This window comes from Morus notabilis, unplaced genomic scaffold (genome assembly GCF_000414095.1).
Source record: "Morus notabilis unplaced genomic scaffold, ASM41409v2 Scaffold1273, whole genome shotgun sequence".
In the NCBI taxonomy this organism is placed as follows: domain Eukaryota; kingdom Viridiplantae; phylum Streptophyta; class Magnoliopsida; order Rosales; family Moraceae; genus Morus; species Morus notabilis.
Window position 1 is genome coordinate 217,458 of NW_010356724.1, and position 14,175 is coordinate 231,632.

General features: G+C 40.5%; 2 protein-coding genes across 2 annotated transcripts; both read left to right on the forward strand.

The window, feature by feature from the left end:
* The first annotated feature begins 229 nt into the window (after positions 1–229).
* LOC21392915 (putative disease resistance protein At1g50180) lies at positions 230–4,847 on the forward strand. Its single transcript, XM_010088517.2, has 2 exons — positions 230–3,930; positions 4,117–4,847. The coding sequence occupies exon 1, from the start codon at positions 230–232 to the stop codon at positions 3,917–3,919; it is 3,690 nt and encodes a 1,229-aa protein (XP_010086819.1). The 3' UTR covers positions 3,920–3,930; positions 4,117–4,847.
* A 3,273-nt stretch (positions 4,848–8,120) lies between these two features.
* On the forward strand, positions 8,121–10,205 carry LOC112094556. Its single transcript, XM_024175771.1, has one exon. The coding sequence runs from the start codon at positions 8,121–8,123 to the stop codon at positions 10,203–10,205; it is 2,085 nt and encodes a 694-aa protein (XP_024031539.1).
* Positions 10,206–14,175: the final 3,970 nt, after the last annotated feature.

The window sequence follows — 14,175 nt, forward strand, 5'->3', positions numbered from 1 at the left end:
TCCACAGAGAAACCCCATAGCTGCGGCTACACCAGTACCATTTAGGAGTACTTTTCTTATAACAAATGTCTGGTAACAACTTTGCCAGGTCACTATACGGGAAAAAAAACGTGAAATTAAACGAGAAAATAGAATCTAACTACTTCTATTTACGTTGTTTACGAATATGCCACAACTAGTTTAGTAATGCAGTATTCAGAGCTACAGAGCAGTCATTCATTCGTTTGTCATGAGTAGTCCTTTAAGCAACTCTGTTTCATGGACGAATTTCGTCTCTCGAGTTTGGTTTTTCTTCCGTCCAACAGAAAATCAAGATACGGTGCAGGAGGACCTCGTCGAGGGCTTCATATGGCTCGTCGGCGGTTCTTACTTACTTCTCGCCTTGGTAAACTGTGTAATTTTGCAGTATATGGAGAAGAACAACATGTGGATAAGAAGAGAGTGGAGGTTACTGGATGCGCTTTCAAAAGATTTCAAAACAGCTAACAAGTCAATGGTTCAGATAAAAGAGAGAGCCCAACAAGTGTGGGAGTCGGTGCACAATCTAAGAGGAATAACTCACAAATTGAATGAAATCGAGGCGCGGTGGGTGAAGAAAACAGCCAAAGTTACTTCTGAGGCCGAACGATGCACCGTAGGGTTTGAGGAACAAGTGGATGGAAGAAATTTCCTCAAGAAGTATTTTCTATTCAAGAAATTCATAACGATAGTTGATCTTGCCTTTGGAATGCACCGGACCAAGGGAGGGATAGAGAAGCTCCGTAAGGAAAAAAATTATGCAAATCACGTCGTTAGAATACTGGAGGAATCGAGGATGACGGTGAGAAGACTTCAGGACAGACCAATTGATGAGAGCGAGCATCCTTCAGACCCCCCAAGGGCTCCTTTTGACTCAAAAGTTGCATCGGACCTTGAACTCCTGATCTCCAACAGACCGAATTTGGTTTGGGGGATGTCAGCGCAAATTCCATTCGTCGTAATGCAACTGCATCTGCTGGAGGCTTTCATAAAAGATTTGCACGGGCTCAAACTAGAAAGAGCGATAGAAAAGGTGTGGCTGGACGAAGCACAGAACATCATTGATCAAACAAATAATGTCATCAAGACCATGTTGCAAGAGACGGCAAATAAGGTGAGGTGGCTTTCCATTTTCAAAGATTATTGGGGTTTGAGGCGCAAATTTAAGAAGAATATAAAGAACGTTAGTGCCGTGTTATCTCATCTCCTGGAAACAAAAGAGAGATATGGTTTCAAGTTCATCAGAAGAGAGTCGTCAAAGGATGCCAATTCCAACGTCCCACAACCCCCAATGGAGGACAACACTACTAGTCTTATTTCATCTGCTGTCAGAAGCATTCGTAGCCACATGCAGGATCAGGAGCCAAACTCACTAACTTTGTTGGCCAAGGAATTGGAGGATTTGGAGAAGTTACTGAAAGATCAAGAAGCAACTGAACGGGCGATTGGCACGAGAATGGCTTCCTACAAGCTATTGGAGAAAATGGCTTCGGATGCAGAATTGTGCATGAAAAATTCACAGTGGACAGAGATTAACCGAATCCATGAAGACGCCAGTTTTCTTAAGAGATGTGTACAAGTGTATAGGATCGACATGATGAAAGAGTCGTCCTCAGTTGTTGGTTTGGAAGAAGACATACATGAATTGGTTTTGTCTTTGAAGCAGACCGCAAATACTAATAATGAGGCGCATGAACGTCATTCTGTCCTTTCGATTGTGGGGATGAGAGGCATAGGTAAAAGGACACTGGCTAAGAAAATTTGTCATCATAGATCCATTATCAACCACTTTCCTGTTCGTCGTTTGGTTTCTGTACAAGAAGAAAGCGATGAGATAAGGCTTCTCCAAAGCGTTGGAAACCAGATTTTGCAAATCCAGGAGAACGAGAATGAAAAAGAATACTGGATAAACAAGTTGCAGGTTTTCCTGAAGGAAAATCGATGCCTCATAGTTCTGGACAACCTTTTGTTAAAGCAAACTTGGGATAGACTCAAACTGGCATTAATCCCAGATGGAAGCATCAGTACTATTATGCTCACCACACGCGACAAAGCAGTAGCTTTACATGTCAATCCAAGTAACATCCACCCACTTCGGCTACGAACTCGAGAGGAAAGCTGGGAATTGTTCACCCAAATGGTCGATTGCCCCCCCAGCGAAGTGGAAATCCTCACAAAGAGAGTGGTCGCGAGGACTGGAGGCCTTCCCCTCGCCATCCTACGTCTTGGATATCTATTATCAGGGAAGAGTGTCACTGAAGAGGAATTGTCAGTGGTGCTTGAGCGTGTCTCTCAAGTTCACTACCAACAACCATGGGTATCGACCTGGGACACCAATAAAGAATACCTGCAGTCACAACCAGTTCTTGAAAAATGTCTTTCCTACTTTGAATTGTTTCCTAGGGACTTTGAAGTCCCTGCTAGGAGACTAGTTGCACTATGGGTTGCACAGGGATTGGCACAGAATACTGAACTCAACGAGGAAAGAACGGAAGAAACGATTGCTTACGGGTATCTTTTGGAGCTGATCAATCGTAATATAATTCAAACAGTTGAAAGAAAACGTAATGGAAAAGTCTCGACTTGTAGATTTCCTAGCACCCTAAGAGAACTCTGGTTGAAAAATAGACGTACGACCAGGACTCCTTGCTCTTGGTCCGTAGCGAGCTTTGATCGGCAACTTGCTTATCGTTTCGATGCTGATGAAGATAGCGGTTACAGTCGCAGTATTCACAGTCTTAACTCGAATATTCTGGGAGAGGACAGTTGTCCACTCTCTATTACGGTCTTTGATAGCCGAGACGGAGAAAGGCTAGGTGAAGAAGTTCGTGATTTTCTTCGACAAGGCATCGCAAGTGGGAACTTCCGAGACTTACAGGTTCTTGATCTTGAACGTGTCTTGATACCCCACTTGCCTAGTGCAATTGGGAAACTAAAGCATCTGACATATCTAGGCTTAAGGTGGACTCACCTTGAGACTCTTCCACCGTCAGTAGGCAAGTTGTTGAATCTCCAGACCCTGGATTTGAAGCATACTAATTTGGGAACGCTTCCTAGCTCAGTTTGGAAACTTAATAAACTTCGGAACCTGCACTTGAGCGAGGTTTGTCGAATCAAATTCATGCCTCAAATCAGCGCCATTTCCATGAAAAATCTGCACAAGTTGTCCGGTGTATTTGTGGATCACGAGAGCCGGGCCTTGATGGAGGTTGTGGACAAGTTGAACAATCTTCGAAAACTGAGGTTAACATTCCAATTAACGCTGGAACAACAAAAGAGACTAGCAGAACGCATTCCGCGACTGACCCACCTAGAATCCTTGAGTCTGAAATCTGTTAACGAAGACAACCAAGCTCATTCACTAAGGCTAGAGCCTTTGATAGATCTTAAGAAGCTCTCCAGCCTGTGTTTGTCGGGAAAGCTAGAAAGAAGAGCATACATCTTAAGTGAACTACCAGAAAGCCTCACTGAACTCACCTTGTCGGATTCGGGACTTTCACGTGGCAACTTGCTACTTCCTTTCCTAGGGAACCTTCCACAACTTAAATTTCTCTCTTTCTTCTCTGGTTCTTATCAACAAAATAGAATGGATTTCTCTGGTGGATTTCCCAATCTTCTAGTTCTGAAACTCTGGTGCCTTGATACGCTGGTAACACTGAAGGTGGAAGAAGGTGCGATGCAAAAACTAAGAGAGCTTGAGATCAGGTCCTGCTTGAACTTGACGGTTCCCACTGGTTTAACGCACTTGAAGACTCTCCAGGAATTGAAGTTAACTAGCATGCCTGCAAAATACACAGCTGATATTGAAAACGCCTTCGCGGCAGCTAAGAGACAATCTCCAGATACAATCATTCACTTTCCTGCCATTAAGATAACTAATGAATCACCCGATGCTTGCTAATCGCATAGCAGGTATGTCTTTGATGTTTTTAACGCTCTATCTTCCTCTTCAGCTTTTGATTTTTTTTTTTTTCCAGCTATTCTTCAGTTAATACAAGGATTTTTTTTTTAAGGGAGTTAACTCAATGATTAACGGGCATAAAAATGTGTCTATTAGAATTCAACTTACACAGCTAATTGATGTTATTCTTGTTTCAGAAGCCATTTCTCCTCGGTTTAGAGAGAGAAAGTTAGTGAGAGAGTCTCTAAAAAAGAAAAAAAGTTTCAGTGTTTGGCCGGAGCTACGCCGCCGCCTCTAGGTGCGTCGCTGGGCTTCCGGCCCCAAGATTCGGTCCCCAGTCTCCTCTCGATATCGGCTTTCTTGTGATGGTGGTTGTGCATGGCGGCGCATCCATTGGGCCAAATCTACACTTCAGCTAACGTCCCCTCTATATTGCCGTAGTCCTCCCACAATCTTCCACCTCCCTCGAGTGTGCTCTCTTTATGGGGTGGCTCCGTTTTGATCTGATTTCTGTTCCACGGTCAATGGCTTGCTGCTGGTGGATTTTTCTTTTATAAGGGCATTGATGTTTCCATCCCTTTGGTGTGTTTTTTTGTTTTAATTTAATATTTTTGTTTCGATAATAACGGAGGCGATGTCCTCCTCTTGTGTCTCCCAACCGTTTTGTAAATAGTGTGGTGTATGTTTTCTGACTAGAGTTCCCTCTATGTCATGGTGTGATTGTTTCCATTATGTAGTCTTTGATCTCGGTCGACTGAGTTAATCCATCGACTGTTTTGGCGTTGTTTAACAAGCAATGACCAAGCTCAATATTTATGTGCCGAGCGGGTCTTTCCTTATTTGAGTCTCGGTATTTGTATTCATCTCTGTGCTATTTTGATATTTACCGGTGGATCCAGTCATTAATTCGGGGTCAAATTCCTTTGTATTTAGGGCTATTTGTGTCTTATGTAATTTGTTTTTTGTGAAATGAAATTTCCCATTTCAAAAAAAAAGCTCATAAAAAATGACAAAAAAGGACAATTATAATCGACTTAATTACATAACAATTTATTTTTTCCCTTCACACACTCTACATGTCATATGCTCAAATTATAAACAATTGATATTTTGAAATCTATGATAAAACTTTAATTTTTTCCATTTAATAGCTATTTCAAAAAATTACATAAAAGTATGTTAAATTTTCTTTACTTTTCTATTCTATGGTGATTGTTCTTTTACCTTTTATTTCCTTCATGTTGTATTAATTTTTTTATTTTTCTAATTATTTCATTTTTAAAATGGCAAATCATTTTTTTTTTTTTGTTTCTTGTAAAGTAGAATTGATTTATTTTTCATTTTGTTCTTTTTTATGCTTATTATTTTCGTTTATTCATTTTTCATTCTTTTTCCATTTTGTATTTTTAATCATACATCAAAAATATAATATCTTTATTGACGTATTTTTTATTTATTTTTATTTCTGGAATTATATTGCTTTCTATTTTATATTTTTGAGTGTCCTTTATGTTTTCTAAAAATATATTTTAATAATTTTCGTTCTATAAAAAAACTTGTCATGCCTAAAGCTTCAACTAAAAAAATAGAAAAATATAGAAAAGATAATATTAAAATAAAAAATTAAAATAAAATAGTATGTGTGGAAAGAAAAATGATCAAGAATTAATAATCCTATGAAAATAATTTGGCGTAATTTTAGAATTATAGGAGTGTGTAGAAAGTAAATATAACTATTTTAAAATTATGTAGGGTGTGTGTTTAGAAAGAAAAATACTAAAGGACACCACCAATGCTAAACACCACCATCTAATAGAAGGTGGGCCTCACCTATGGGTCTCACGGTACATGACGCACCTTCTATTAGATGGTGGTGCTTAACACCATCGGTGTCCTATAGCATTACTTGTTTAGAAAAGGGTATGGAGAGTAAAAAGGGATGTGTAGGTGGAACCACCTTTTTATGATTGGCTATCCACGAGGTGACTTTGTTCCCTATCTTTTTTTTTTTTTTTGTAACAGGAGGTGACTTCAGGCATTTATTGCTTAGTTTTTTATGCCTCGTTTATTTCACCGATTCGAGTTTTCAGTTTTAGATTTCTACAGTAAAAAGCTCTCAAAAAATGTCACATCTAACTTTCTGTGCTACAGTGAAAAGCTCTTAAAAAATGTCACATCTTAACTCGAATTGAAAACTCGAGTTTTCAGTTTTGGATCATACATAAAGCTACAAGTTTGGGCCAGACAAAATAGGCCAGCTCGAGGCTCGCTACTGTTGGCACGGGCCTAGCCTGACCCTAAATTTTTTGGGCTTAGGACAGGGCTGGGCCGACCCTCTCTTGTTTAGGGCCGGCCCGAACATCATACTTTTAAAGATTTTTTTAAAATACCATATAAAATTTCAAGTTGGGCTGGGCTGGCCTTAAACTTTTTAGACTTAGGAACAGGTTAGGCCAACCCTCTCTCTTTTAAGATTGGGCCAGGCCAATCTGAAATTTTTCTTTAGACCGTCGGGCAGTCCAAACTTACACCTCTAATCATATATGATTTCCTTGTCATGCACAAGATTGAATAAAACGAGATATTATCCCAAAATAATCATAATATACAAAATGGAAGGGTTAGCAAAGTGGTTCCATTTCCAAAAATGTTTAGCCTTAAAAAAAAGGAAAAAGAACAAGAATAAACTGGTGTGCAGTCTTCTTCCAATTAAAAAAAAAAAGTAAATTACAGATTTTATCCTTTAAAAGTGTAGTGTTCAAGATTTTTACCACTTACTCTTGATTAATATCTTTTTACTAATATAATTATTTGACTGAAGAGTATTAATCAAGAATAAAAGAGTACAAATCCAAGACTCATACACTTTAAGAGATTTTTGTCTCTTTTTCTCTTTAAATAGAAAAGTTGAATTGTTATAGTTTGAACGTTGGAGGGAAAACACTGACATATTAGTATGTAATTAAAGGAAAGATATTGATTAAAAATAGGAGATTTGTTGAGTCAAGTAAGTCATACATAAAAGGGAGTTTATTTTTAAGCAGCAGAAGAAGAGAAGCGTAAGTTAAAATTTTTTAATTAGTATTTAGATAATATATGAAAATTAGCTTTTTATTTTAAAAGAGTTTTTAAATATGTTTAGGTAAATAATTCAAAAGTAACAATAAATACGTAACAGAAGGATATTATTGAAATTGTTAATTTATTGTTCATAAATAAAAAAATTAAAAATATAAATAAAAAAGCTTTTTATAAGGGTTTTTTTTTTTTTTTTTTTTTTTTGCATTTCCCATAAGCTCTTTTCTTTTAATAAGAATTTAGGAGGTGGCTTGTTAAAAATAAAAAAAAAATAAAAAACTTATAAAACCAAAAATAATTTTATATTGTCTATCTAGATAGACTTAAAAATAATTTTTAGACTAAATAAGTTAAAAACAGTTCTATTAACCTAGTCTAGTAGCGGGTTTTAAAGTACGCCAAAAGAAAATGTTGAATACACAAATGTTTATGTCGTGGTGTGCAGTAACATTGATAACAAAAGCATTCCAAGTTGTAGACGTACCGAGGAATCTGTATTCTAAAGCAACGAATGGTGTGGTGGGTTGAGACCATCCTAATATAAAATATTCAAACTGTGAACTTTTGTTTTGGTAGAACCAAACTGGTTTATAAACATTTCAACATATTTGAATTATTCTAAAAAAATCACAACATAAGGTTATTAATATTGGTAAATACATAGACTCAATTTTATAAATAAATAAATTATTAATTTCATGTTAACCTTGTACCTTCGTCTCGAAATATTGCCATCAGTAGCTTTTCAGACATCCTATTTCTTGCATCTAAATTACATCCAGAAAACGATTCCCTCGTTCCGGTTGTGTTCAACTCTTTTTCCACAATGTCACTAGTGGTTAAGGTCTAGACTAGAGCATCGTGTGAAATCTGAAGTATTGTATTAGGATATATAATACACCCAAGATATAGCCAGCAAAAAATAATACACCCAAGATATCGAATCATGTTGATAGATCCTAAGGGATTAAATTGCCATGTCTTATGTACTTTGTTTCTTGCGAAATGAAATTTCCCATTAAAAAAAGAAGCTGCAGCAACCCACGAACTTGTTCTGTTCTCTTTTTTACATTTGGAACAGCGTTTCTTAAAGTAAATCTTCACAGTGAAGAGGAAGGATATCATGGCACATGTATTTCCCGAAAGGTTCAGGAAATTTTTGACCGAATGGAAGATCCCTGCAATGGTTCTGTTTAGCCTCGTGTTACGAAGCGTCTTGATCCTGATGGGAAGCAGGAGAAAATACTCGACAAAAATCTGGCTCAGATTCATCCCATGGCTAGCTTACTTGCTAGCAGACTGGGTAGCCGCACTCTCACTGAGCTTAATTTCCAATTTCAGAGACGACGATTCGAGAAACCCAAAGTACAGTATAAGAGCGTTTTGGGCGCCTTTCCTTCTTCTTCACCTCGGTGGCCAAGACACCATCACTGCGTATTCCTTGGAGGACAACGAATTATGGTGGAGAAACACTGTGATTCATGGTGGACAGGTGGTAGTTGCTTCCTATATCTTACTTAATGCCTGGTCTAGTAATGAGCTCAACTTTCTGTCTATTCCCATTTTTTTTGCTGGGATCGTTAAGCTCGGAGAGCGGATCCGGTCTTTGATGTGTGCGAGCAGCGAACATTTTAGGAAGTCCTTGTTGCCTTCCCCAGATCCAGGCCCCAATTACGCCAGGTACATGGACGAATATAGCTCAAAGAAAGCCGAGGGATTCATGGTCTTTCCTGCGAGAATCAACGAAGCTCCAACTATTGGTCATTACCTTCACTCTGTCCCAGCAAACACCTTTATCCCATATGCTGCCAACTTGCAAGATGCCTACTACTTCTTGCAGATTTTCAAGCGCCTTTTCGCAGACCTCATCCTCAGCGGACACGACATCGTCAACAGCCAATTGTTCTTCCAGAACAGACCCTGTGAGGAAGTTTTCAGAGTCATAGAGATTGAGCTCGGATTCATGTATGACTTGTTCTACACAAAAGCGGTTGTTATTTACTCCGTCATAGGCGGGATTCTCCGTTTTCTTAGCTTCTCCTTTGTCGTCGCTGTGCTAATGGGCTTTTCCATCATTAGGAAACGAGATTACTCACCAGCAGATGTAATCGTCACGTTTATATTGCTCGCTGGAGCAATCGTCCATGAGATAGTCGCTCTTTGTTTGCTACTCCGCTCGGACTGGACAATGCTTTGGCTCACAAAGCAAAAGAACAGAGCCGCGAATCTCCTATACAAAGCCATTTCTTTAATTCCACCGCTTAAAAAGAAGAGGTGCTCTAATAAGATTGCACAGTACAATCTGATAAGAGTTTGTCTCAAAGACAAGCCTCCAAAGTGCAGTCCTCTCGAGAAGGTACACTGCTTTTACGACGACTTTAAACAGAACTACTTTCACAAGAGTCTTGGCATTCCTAAGGAGTTGAAAGAAATAATCTTTAAGCGGCTCCTTCAAAAATCAACGAGTGCCTTGGATTTTAGCACTTGCAAGAAGTTATGTTCTGAGAGAGGCCGTTGGGTTCTTCAGGAAGAGAGATGTCTTGACAAGCTCTGCTGGAGCATTGAGTCTGCCGAATTTGATCAAAGCATTCTACTCTGGCATATTGCAACAGATTTATGCTATTATTCTGATCTCTATGAAATCTCAAGCAATTCTGAACTCAAAAGAAACTCAAACCCCGACCGTCATCATATTTCTAAAGATATCAGCAAGTTGTTGTCGGAGTATATGTTGCACATTCTAGTCATGCGCCCCTTCATGCTGCCCAACGGGATAGGACAAATCAGGTTCCAAGACACTTGTGCCGAGGCCATTGAATTCTTTAAAGAAAGAAGATCCACAGCCAGTGCGAAGAAGGCAGCTTGCGAAGCATTGCTCAGAGTGAGCACCGAAATTCCTACATCTCAAGTGAAAGGAGACAGAAGCAAATCGGTGCTATTTGAAGCGTGCAAGCTTGCAAAAGATTTGCAATCACTTGAAACAGAACCGAATTGGAACAAGGAAAAGAAGTGGGAGTTGATAAGCCATGTTTGGGTGGAAATTTTATCTTATGCAGCTAGTCAATGCCAAAGAAATCAGCACTTACAGCAGCTAAGGCGAGGTGGTGAGCTGCTCACACACGTCTGGCTTCTTATGGCACATCTTGGTATAACTGCACAATTTCAGATTTCAGATGGCCATGCAAGGACTAAGCTGATTGTGCAGTGAAAAATATGTGGTAAACAAATCATTTTCATTTCAAACTTTGTAGTAGGAATAAGAGGGCTTATTGCAAGACTAGACAAGAAGACATGTATGATTTGCTCCATGTATAGATGTTTCAGGTTGCATCTTTGAGGGATTTGGCGCAGTAAACATTTCCTTTTAGTCTTTCCTTTGTCTGTTGGTTCATGGATGGTATGGTGCATGTCCATGCATTTTGTGGCTAATCAAGTCTCTGGTTGAAGGAAATATTTATGCTAGTAGCACACAAGCATATGCCTTTGTTAGCTAAAAATAGACCAACTTAATTTGGCTAGTATATCCATTTGCCATTGCTTGGTTCCTAAACCATGAATACTTGCTATAATAGAAGGAATGAATAGATCGTTACAAACATCATAAAAGACTATTTGTGCTAATTGTTAGATATGATGTTATGCCTGGTATTCTAGATAATGTTGGAACACTATCTGAAACAATACTAACTTACTATTTAGATTAATTTGCTAAAGAAAACAGTAATGCATAAAGTAAATAGACACATAATATGGTATCGTAGTTCACTGCGCATACCTACATCTGTGGGGTCACACTCAGACAGTAAATAGTTTCATTATACTTCAAGAATTACAATACTGGCGGACTTATTCACTCAATGACTCCCTCCTAGACTATGACGCCGCTGTGATAAACCCTCACAATGACTCTGTTTAGCGTGCACCACACATCTTCAAATCCAACAACTGAACTCCCTTCAGTCGAACACACTTTCTCACAAAAAGACTCAGAAACTTCAATGAGTTCTCTCCAATCTCAACAGCCCTCTCTCTGGAAATTTCTGCAGTAAAAAAACTATTTGCTCAGGAGCCGAACCTTTAAAGACCAGATTACTAACCGATTAACAGAATATAGTTTTTTTCTATCTTTAAATTTTGAATCTGTTATCTCTTTCTTCAAGGTCTTCCTAAGCATGATCTGTAGAATCTTTTTCTTTTGAGTTTGAATTCCAAAACCACTCGGATTCACCTTTTTAGAATATCAAAAAAACAGATCTCCACAGGAGATAAGCTCAACTACTGAATTATGATAAAGTCGTGATCTGTATTTCCTTTGCCTTATCCGATTAGCACCAAGCTAATCTGCAAGTCAACGTTCTGCCTTTTCTGCACAAAATCCGATTCCACCAAGTACATAAAACAACACAATCTCCATCTTTAAAAAAAATCCGGATAATGTCTTCTAGAACCTAATTTTTGAATCTATACAAACAAAATTGTTTTGCCAACACAGCCAACTAACAAAGAACCTAACTGATAGAAACCCATGAACTTCTAGGTAGTTTTCTTTATTACTGAAACTGAAAGGAAATTGGAAGAACGAAATACAGATAGGAGAAATTTGAGGTTCCTCTGCCTCCACAGACTCAAGACTCAAGCATACCAAAAACTGCCCCCCTATTCTCTACGAGTTTTCTTATATAACCTGTTCCCCCTGGCGGACTTCCCTATGCAAAACTAACTCCTAACAGAAAGCATGACCCATCCGAATCCCAATAGGAGTGCCAGGTCAGCCAATTCCCAACTTATGCTGCCCTCCCTTGAGGGATAAATATTCCCTTTTTGTTCCTCCTAAAGTAAACGAATTTGACGGGAGGGACATGGGCTCTAACATCTCTCCCCCCCTCAAGAACAACCTTGTCCCCAAGGTTGAAATCTGGAAATTGGGTCTGAATAGCGAAGATAGGCTCCCATGTAGCATCCCAAGTCGGCAGACCCTCCCATTGAACTAACACCTCGGGCACCTGTTTGCCCCCCACGGAGCGAACCCGGGAGTCAAGCACTGCCGACGGAGAAACCACTAATTCCAACTCGTCCGAAAGGTTTGGAGGCAAGGGTGGCCCGACCCCGCAAGCCCTCTATACGCTTCACCTGCGACATGTGAAAGACAGGGTGTATTTTCGCCGTGGAGAGGAGCTTAAGGCGGTAGGTGATGAGATTAATCTTGTCTAATACTTCAAACGGTCCATAAAAATGCGGACTGAGTTTTTCATTAACTCTACGGGCTAAGGATTTCATGAAGTAAGGGCGTAGCCTCAACAACACTAAATCGCCAACCTCAAAGGTCACGTCCCGGCTGTGACGATCCGCATACTTCTTCATCTGCTGCTGTACCATCACAAGGTGTTCCTTTAGAAGGGCCAGTGTTTGGTTCCAAATCCGCAGTTGCTCTTTGACCCCGTGCACTACTGCGGAACCCTCCTCGTAGCGGTGTAAGGTAGGTGGATGTCTGCCATACACAATGAAGAATGGAGTATGTTTTGTGGAAGCACTATAATTGGTATTGAACCAATATTCGGCCCAAGGAAGGAATGTCTACCACTGTCGGGGCTTGTCATTAGCATAGCAACGTAAGTACGTTTCAAGGTAGCGATTGGTTACCTCCGTTTGGCCATCGGACTATGGGTGGTAAGCAAAACTGGTATGTAGCTTGGTGCCCTAGAGCTTGAAGATTTCCTTCCAAAAGAGACTCATAAACAGCGGGTCGCGGTCGCTAACATTGGACTGGGGCACCCCATGTAAGCGAATGATCTCCTTGACGAAAAGCTCGGCAATGGACTTGGCAGTGAACGGGTGAGCAAGGGGGCAGAAATGGGAGTATTTGGACAGGCGGTCGACAACTACCAGGATGGTACCAAACCCCTTGGACTTGGGCAGACCACAAATAAAGTCCATAGAGATGTCTTCCCAGATGGGTTGCGGCACAAGCAGTGGTGTTAGTAATCCCGCCAGTGAGAGAGCATTGGTCTTGCATTGTTGACAGGTGGCACAACGACCAACATATTCCCGAATCACCCGTTTCATGCCCTTCCAAAACACCACTGCTGCCAAGCGCTTGTGAGTACGAAGGAAGTGAGAGTGGCCCCCAACGACGGCATCATGGAACTCGTAAAGGAGTTTCATCACCCATGAAGATGAGGCAGGGATAACTAACCTTGACTTAAACAAAAGCAGGCCATTTTGGATGCTATACCCAGGAACCGTCCCTGCATCCATACGCACTTTGGCCGCTACTGCCACACAATGAGGATCCTCAGACTGTTCCTGCCGAAGGGTCTCAAGATCAATTGGCTGTGGAATGGAAATAGCCGTCAAAGTGGCCAAATCATTCTCCTCTCTCCGGGACAGCGCATCAGCCACGCAGTTGGCATCTCCAGGTTTATACTGGACCTCAAAGTCAAATCCGAAGAGCTTGGTCACCAACCGAAGCTGATCGGGCACCAAAACTCGCTGGTCCATGAGGTGACAGAGACTTTGCTGGTCTGTTCGGATGATGAAGTGATAGCCGAGAAGGTAGTGCTGCCACTTTTGGACTGCTAGAACAATGGCCAGCAGTTCTCTTTCGTAAACTGACTTCCAACGAGCAGAGGAAAAGAGACCCTTGCTAAAATAGGTGATGGGCCGACCCTCTTGCATAAGCACTACCCCCACTCCACTACCGGAAGCATCTGTTTCCACTACAAAAACATTCCCAAAGTCTGGCAAGGCTAAGTCAGGAAGGGCTAACATCAATCGCTTTAATTTCTGAAATGCTTCCTCAGCAAGGGAAGTCCACTGATATGCTCCTTTCTTGAGTAAATCAGTCAAGGGCCATGTGAGTACACCATATCCTTCCAGAAAGCGGCGGTAATAACTGGTCAATCTGAGAAAACCGCGGAGGTCCCTTACTGATCGTGAATTGGGCCAGGAGGTGATGGCTTGCACCTTCGAGGGGTCGGCAGACACCCTACCCTTAGAAATTATGTGGCCGAGGTAATCCACCTGGTCTCGGCCAAATGTGCATTTCTTGGGATTGGCATATAGCCGTTCACAGTGCAGCACTTGTAAAACCAACTCCAGATGCCGGACATGCTCCGTCCGAGTGCGATTGTAAACTAAGATATCGTCAAAGAAAACTAACACAAAATTACACAAGAAGG

Excerpts from the sequence above, each read along its gene's own strand:
- LOC21392915 (XM_010088517.2), top strand. The coding sequence starts at position 230 with ATGAGTAGTCCTTTAAGCAACTCTGTTTCATGGACGAATTTCGTCTCT.
- LOC112094556 (XM_024175771.1), top strand. The coding sequence starts at position 8,121 with ATGGCACATGTATTTCCCGAAAGGTTCAGGAAATTTTTGACCGAATGG.